Below are 7,752 nucleotides of genomic sequence, written 5' to 3'. Positions count from 1 at the left end.
GCTACACCTTTAGTTCAATGTCAGAATAATTAGGAGTTTGATATTTTATTATAGTGAAAATTAAGCATATGGAACGACTTCATATCATGTGTTTTCCACCATGGCTCATGATTTACTAATAGTTCAGATCTCTACCCTAGCTTCAAAATGCATCTTATGTTTGATTGATGATCAGAATGCATCACCCTATCTATTTCCCGTACATGCGATAATGTGCTTATAATATTGGCTGATTTCCAAAAAGAGATGTCAAAACATCAACTATTTTATAATATTGAAGGCAGACTTCAATATATGATGATAGCAGATGCTGCCAAATAAGAATAGAAAGTTATTTGTAAATTTTAGTTTTGGAATTGTAAATCAATAATAAATTGATTTTGAAAAGAGTTGCAATAGATATTGATATAGATCATGACGAGGTGCTCACATAGTTGGGATATATTCATCTATTATGATGCAAATTCAAAAAAAAATTATAATTGGTACTAATTAATAAATGATATAGAATTTGTTTTTGATTTGTTTACTTTCTCTGAAAATTGTAAATTGTAAAATTCTAAGTGATTAATAATAAGATTGAATTTCTTTGCAAAAATTTCACATCTTTTTTAAATACTTCTAAAGTTACATGTTTTTAATCAAAATTTTGAATTTTTTATTTTTTGTGAAAAGATCATAAATTCTTACCAAAAAATAAAAACAAAAATAACCGGGCAGGGCCTACCCGGTTCGCAACCGCCCGGACCTGGACTGACCTAGCCCGATACATCGGGGCCCAGGATCCGAGCAAAGCCTTTTGCCCTGCCTGAATGCGTAGTTGCGAGCCCGTTTGGACATCCCTACCCCTCTCCTTGCTTACTAAGAAGTGTATATAAATACAATTTCAGGAGCTAACCTATCCCTCCCTTCAAACTCTATAGGGATGGCAAATGGATGGTTTTGGTTGGGTTTTGGTTGGGTCATAAATGGGTGGACACATTTATGACCACTTAACCATTTATGACCCATTTAGCACTTACTAAATGGGTTGGTTCTCATCCACCCATTTACTAAATGGGTGGTTCATGGGTAACCCAATAACCCATTTAGTTATGATTATGATGCTTCTATATATATGTAAGTTTCAGGGATCTACTTGCAAACTTTTAAGGGGTTTTGGCAAACTTTCAGGGGGGTTTTCTGCAAACTTTCAGGGGGTTTTCTGCAAACTTTCAGGGGGTTTCTGTAAACTTTTAGGGGTTTTTCTGTAAACTTTTAGGGGGTTTTCTGTAAACTTTCAGGGGGGTTTTTGCAAACTTTTAGGGGGTTTTCTGTAAACTTTTAGGAGGTTTTCTGAAAACTCTCAGGGGTTTTTTTGCAAACTTTTAGAGGGTTTTTTACAAACTTTCAAGGTGTCCATTTTTTTTAACTTTTTAAGGGAAAAAATTTATGATCGAAGATTTTGGCGGAGAATCACGAATGGAAGAGGTTTACACGTGTAAATCATATATAGAGGGCCCTCTTTATAAAATAATGTAATGAGAAAACACCCTGGTTGTTCCGCTATCAATCTAAAAAGTTAATGAGCTTACAAAATCGTAAATTTTATTACTATGTACAAAAAGAATTGTTTCTTACTATGTACTAAATGAATTGACAAATTCTAAAGGTTACTGTTTTCGTTCATATTTTAACTGTTCCATAATAAACGATCTCCTGTAGTAAATTTTGGCACTAAAAGTTCTGCTTGAATTAACTTCTGACGTCTATATTGATTTACGTATTGTATGCATTAATTTCAAAATCAATATTAATCGCATCATCAATAACAACATAAATGATTAGATACGAAAACATGTGTAGCCACTTGTTTGCTCCTTCTTCGAAGAATTGTAAACGCCTAATTTTTATATTTATATATCGAGGGTGTTTTTTGCAATTTTTAAAAGTTTGAGGGTGTTACTTGTAAATTTGATATTTATAGGGGACTACCGATTTTTTTTAGATTTCATGTGTCATTTGCAAGTTTAGAAAATTCTAAGATTGTTTTGTAGTTTTGAACTCTTGAGGGTGCTTTTTGTAATTTTTATACTTTGAGGGTGCTTTTTGTAAATTATAAATTTACAGGGGGCTGCTAGTAATTTTTGGATTTCATGTGTCATTTGTAGGTTTTGAAATTTCAGGATGGTTTTGTAATTCTAAACTATGGAGGGTGTTTTTCTAAAAATTTAAAACTTTGAGGGTGCTAATTGCAAATTTTAAATTTATAGGGGGCTATTGAAATTTTTTAGATTTCATATGTCATTTGCAAGTTTAGAAAATTCTAAGATTGTTTGGTAAGTTTGAAGTCTTGAGGGTGTTTTTCTCATTTTCTACAACTTTAAGGGTATTTTTGCAAATTATAAAATTTTAGGGGGCTGTTGGTAATTTTTGAATTTCATGTGTCATCTGTGAGGTTAGAAAATTTTGATAGTTTTTTTATAATTTTTAACTCTTGAGGGCATTTTTTAAATATTTTAAACTTTAAGGGTGTTTTTTGCAAATCTCAAAATTTTAAGAGATTATTAGTCATTTTAAGTATTTTCTATAATTTTTAACTTTTAAAAATAAGTTTTGTAATTGTTGAAGCTTTGATGGTGTTTTTAAAACAATATCCATCTAAACGGGTAAATGGGTGGGTAATAACCCGCCCATTAATGACCCATTTATCTTTAATAGAAAATATACCCACCCATTTATGACCAATTTAACTAAATGGGTGGGTTTGTATGGTTCATTTGGCGGGTGGATATGGGTGGGCAATTGGTTTTGGGTCCATTTTGCCATCCCTACTCTATTACAACTAGTGTAACATATCCAAACCAAAGAAAATCTTTATCGTATCTCGGCTTTCTGTAGATAGCGTTGAACCTTTAGAAGGAGATGCTTTTTTTTTACTTTCCATAGAAAATGATACGAATGACTGGTTCAAGTAACGACAATAATGATAAAAGAGATTTGTATACGCAAATCATATGATTTGAAATTGAAAGATTCTTATGTTTCAAATTAAACATAATCAAAGAGAATAAAATCAGAAAAATCCAATTTAAACAGCCAAGTTAAACAATGCTAATCAATGTCCAAAGTAAGAAGAAGAAAAACAGTTGCAATTTGTATAAGTTGCAATGCCTCAACTAGGGTAAATGATGATGAGTGAACGTGTCACTGCATTGGGACTCCATCCCCAAGTTCAGCTGTACCATTCTTGAATCCAAGCTCAAGCTCACAACCCTACTCTCATCATCTCCCCTCCTTGCCATCGGCGGCGCGGCTGCGGCTGATGCCTCTCTTGACATTACCATTGCCGCCGACTGCACGAGCTCAAGACAAAACCTCACCTTATTACGCTCAACGTGCCTCATCCGTGGCACTGCACCCTCAAACAAAAAATCTGCATTCATCGACCGAAGGATGTCAACTGGAGTCATGCCGTTGAGGGTCTTGACAGTTGGATCCGCATGGTGGTCGAGAAGCACGGACACCATGTCCGGGCTCACCATCCCTGCCGCCACGTGCAGCGGGGTTTTCCCGCTTAGACCGTTGGCACAGTTGACATCGACCATGCCGAGCTCCAGCAGCGCCTTTACGACGTCCCTGCTGCAATGCTGAACAGCATAGTGCAGTGCGAGGGCATCGTCCAGGTTGAGACCTTCGGTCATTACCTGTCAAACGTAAAAAATATGACCCTTCCATTATTTTCATAACTTTAAAGTTTTGATATAATGCAATTAGCATAGTATCAAATAATTTTGATTTAAATGTCACCATACATGCATTTGAAACAAATTTTAAGACATAAAGTTATGCAAACTGACATGCATGGGTTTCAGCTTGGGGTGCATTCGGTCTGGATATAGCTCCAATATGATACTTACGATATCCATATCCGCTTACCCGTCTTGGATGCGGATACAGATACAAATATACCTTGGTAAAAAAATTCATATCTATATCCGCTAAAATCTGATACAAATATGTATGTGGATACATAAGCGGATATGCACGCGGATACAAAACGGATACGAGAGGACTAGATACTATTGAAAAAGTATAGTTCATATGATAGAAAATAGTTCATTAATATATTCATTATATCTGAAAAGCTAAGATTAGACATCTTGATCATCAAAATTAATCTCAGATTCATAATCTAAGGATTGAAACTATCGTAACAGCATGACTAATATGTATCAGGATATTTTGGATACGGATCCTGATATTTCACTATAAAACCATATTCGTAACAATATCCACTCAATTATAGATTTGAGTAACTATATATGTATCCTAACGAATATAGTTACAGAAAAAAGGTCCAACTTGAATTAGGTTGGACTGTTGAATTATAATTAATTATTATCACAACTTGATATTTTGATGTTGTGCAATAGACTTTACGACAGTATCATATCTGTTTTAAATTCTACCAGCTAACATGTAATTTCTTTTTAAAAATAAGATAGCTAGGTTTCTGACCACGAAATCTACACTCAATCTGCAAGTGTATGACATAAAGTATAGAAGTATGGCCCTTTATACTCATCATAAGTTCAAAGTTTTAATATAGTACAAAAGATTTAAGATAATATCAGAATAGCCCAGGTTCAAATTCTTGAGGACTTATGCATCTAAAACAGAACCTATAGAAAAAATATCAGACATAAAGTGGTACAAAAGTTTAATGTCAACCCGCGAAAACATGTTAAAAGCATAATTCCTTTAAACCATTATTATTATAACTTTGAAGCTTCGTTATCATGGAAGAGACTGATAATTAGCTAGTATTACCATCCGCTTGACAAGCTCTACGTCTGAGGAATCAAGGGCACAACGCATGCGGTGGATTTGATAGTGGCTGGTTTGATGGAAGGGGGAGGAATGGTGGGCAAGGGAGGATTTGATTCGGAGGTCTTCGATGTTGGCGACGACGTCAATGGGGAGGGTTTTAGTGAGGATCTCTGGGGAAAGGTCGGAGTCGGCCACAAGGTGCAAGCAGGTTGTCCACAGATGGTGCAGCTCTTGATTTCTTGAGGCGAGGAGGACCTTCGTCACATCTTCAATGGAGGCATTTTCCACGATGCTCTCTAGCTCCTTCTGCATGAAGGAGAAGAAGAAGAAGAAGAACTTGAGACTGTACAGTTTGATTTTGGATAACTCATCCCTAAATGCTAGGCTTAATTAATTTGGAACGACATATTCAAAATCTCAATAAATTAACCTATACATACGTAACATCTCTATGATCCTTTGTGTGAGACTATACGCATTCTAACATCTACATATATGCTTATTTGGACTGATTTTGAATTAGACTAGTCCCATTTGACAATACAATATTAATACAATTAATGTTGAAAGTCATTACGGTTGGACAGAAGGTTCCTAATATGTTTCCTAATTTGTTTTGGTAACATGTTATTGGGATTCCTAATCTGTTTTGATAACAGGATTCTAAATCTGTTTTGGTAACAGGTTATTAGGATTCCTAATCTGTTTTGTTTTTTGTATTAGAATTCCTAGTATGTTTTTTGTTTTAGGATTTCTATATATATAACGGTTTAGATAAGAGAAAAAAAGAGTTGAAAAGGGGTTTGTTTTGTGCACAGAAAAGAGAGTTTTCTGAGCAATTTGGTTAGGGTTTTGTTTGAGAGTTTTGAGAGGTTTGTTTGAGAGATTTTGAGTGAATTTGTAATCTCTATTTGTACTCTCATTCTCTATTAGTGAAAACGCATCCCCTTCTTGCCCTGTGGATGTAGGCAACTTGTCGAACCACGTAAAATTCGTTTGTTTGTGTTCGTGCCGTTATTTTGATTGTGTTTGGCCTTCTCTCTCAGCATTTGTGTTAGTCCTCGAAACCCCAACAATTACCTGGCTCGACACTAGCATTGGATCCAGCCAAATATTGTAATGCTAGTGTTGTAGTCTCACATTTATGCTGCCTCATTTAAAAAAAATAAAAACTATAATGTTTTTAACTCGAAGAACTATACTGAAGAAGATATTAGGAAGAGCGAGCTCTTTATTATTGACTCATTTGTCTCTTTTTAAATATCCATTGGGCTTTGAGCCCGGATAGCCTTTGGACCTAGTTAGTCCTAGGGTTTGACACTACATAAATCTCTCATTTGAGAGGGCTCGAGATGAGATTTAGGGGTTTTGAATAGAATATGAGTGGCTACATATGTATGTTGCGAGGTTGAGGGATTGAGAGAGATGTGTATTTCGTCTTGTATTTTTCTCCCTCATACATTGTGCAGAATCACGTACTGTTGCCCGGTGGATATAGGTCTACATAAATCTTGATATTCTTTCTTCTCGGCTGTGTTTTTTTCCATCTTGTAAACTTATAGTTTGATCTCCGGACCGTGGGAATCTGGACTTAGGAATAGTTGTTCCCTAGCACTTTTTACTTAATAAGGTTTTTAACCTAGGAATTGGGATGGCTTTACTTTGGCAATTGACAATTTTGTCCTAACAAAAAAAAAAGGGTATAGCTAGTACAATTGACAATTTATCATGTTGGAGGCTGTTTTCCGTACTTTGTCTAGGACGCTTATCAACTTTATCGTAACAACAAGAAGATAGTACAAACTGTACAATCAAGCAAAAAAAAAATGTCTGCATATGATTCGAAAGGTGAGCTCAAATTAGAGAAGAGCTGACGGTAGCTAGCTAGGGACCTAGGGTGACCAGCACATCAAACAGTACTCACTCAAGTACTGAATATTGCTTAGAATTGCAACACAGTACTCAACTAACAAAACCCAGTCTCAAGACTCCAGTCGGCGAACTCCCCAAAACTCGGGTCAGGACCGATCCTGACCCCGTTTTCGAGTTGAAGTACTGGCATTCTGTTTTGATCCGCGCGTGGGGGGGGGGGGGGGGGGGGGCGAATCGATGGATCAAAATAGAAAAACCAGTTTCAAAGGGATATTCATCGGAGTTGGATACTCGTCAAAATGGACCGGAGCGGGAAGTGAGATCGCCAAACAGGCGTTACTTACCTGTGCGAGCATAACGAGTTGCTCGACGTCGAAGGACCTCGCGGCATTAAGCACGTCAAGGACCAGGTCGACGGCTGACTGCTCGTGATTCAAGGGCGCGAAAGAGATCCGCCCGCTGTACAGAAACTGCAGGACTAGCAAGAATACGTCATAGCTCACAGAATTCACGGGGACGACACCAACGACTGAAGCATTAGTAGTAGGGTACTGTGTAGGCAATGTGGCACGTTGCAGACTGCAGAAGAATTTGTGGAAGAAGAGGCTGCGCTGCGAGGACGCAGACGGTGGGCTGGTGGATGAGGGCGGCGCATCGACGCTGACAGCGTGACGTCGGAGAATGCCTGGCCGTCAACGAGGAGGTTAAGGTAGTCTGTTGAGAGGGAGTTTAGAGTCTCCTCCATTGCATTGATGAGATCAGAGAGGGAGTTTAGAGAGAGGATTTAGCAGGGGAGTGAGAGGCGGTTTCTCACGTTCGGTTCTTTTTCGCTCAACCGAAAGTGATCGTTCTTCGTTCTCTTTACACGCGCACCATATGCCGGGATTAATTTTTTGGGTTAATTTTTGGAAAACCCCTTAACTATGGGTCGTCTCGCAAAACCTCTCTTAGCTAGGGCATGTTTGTTTGCACCGAAGTAATTATGAAGTAGCTGAAGTAAAAGAAGTAGAGGTTACTTCTGCTACTTTCAAGCAAAAAAATGTGTTTGGTTCTTTGAAAAACTTACTT

At 37.2% G+C, this 7,752-nt stretch overlaps 1 protein-coding gene across 1 annotated transcript; it reads right to left on the bottom strand.

Moving 5' to 3' along the window:
- Positions 1-3,083: 3,083 nt before the first annotated feature.
- Positions 3,084-7,504, bottom strand: LOC109827194 (BTB/POZ domain and ankyrin repeat-containing protein NPR5-like). The gene is given in 4 exon segments (XM_020394162.1): positions 3,084-3,686; positions 4,813-5,118; positions 7,029-7,309; positions 7,312-7,504. Coding segments are annotated over 4 exon segments (1,233 nt in total). The 5' UTR covers positions 7,430-7,504; the 3' UTR covers positions 3,084-3,158.
- Between the last annotated feature and the right edge of the window lie 248 nt (positions 7,505-7,752).

Source organism: Asparagus officinalis, unplaced genomic scaffold (assembly GCF_001876935.1).
Source record: "Asparagus officinalis unplaced genomic scaffold, Aspof.V1 AsparagusV1_Un85, whole genome shotgun sequence".
Classification (NCBI taxonomy): Eukaryota; Viridiplantae; Streptophyta; class Magnoliopsida; order Asparagales; family Asparagaceae; genus Asparagus; species Asparagus officinalis.
Note: the sequence above shows the minus strand (reverse complement) of the source record. Positions and strands in the feature narration are given on the sequence as shown.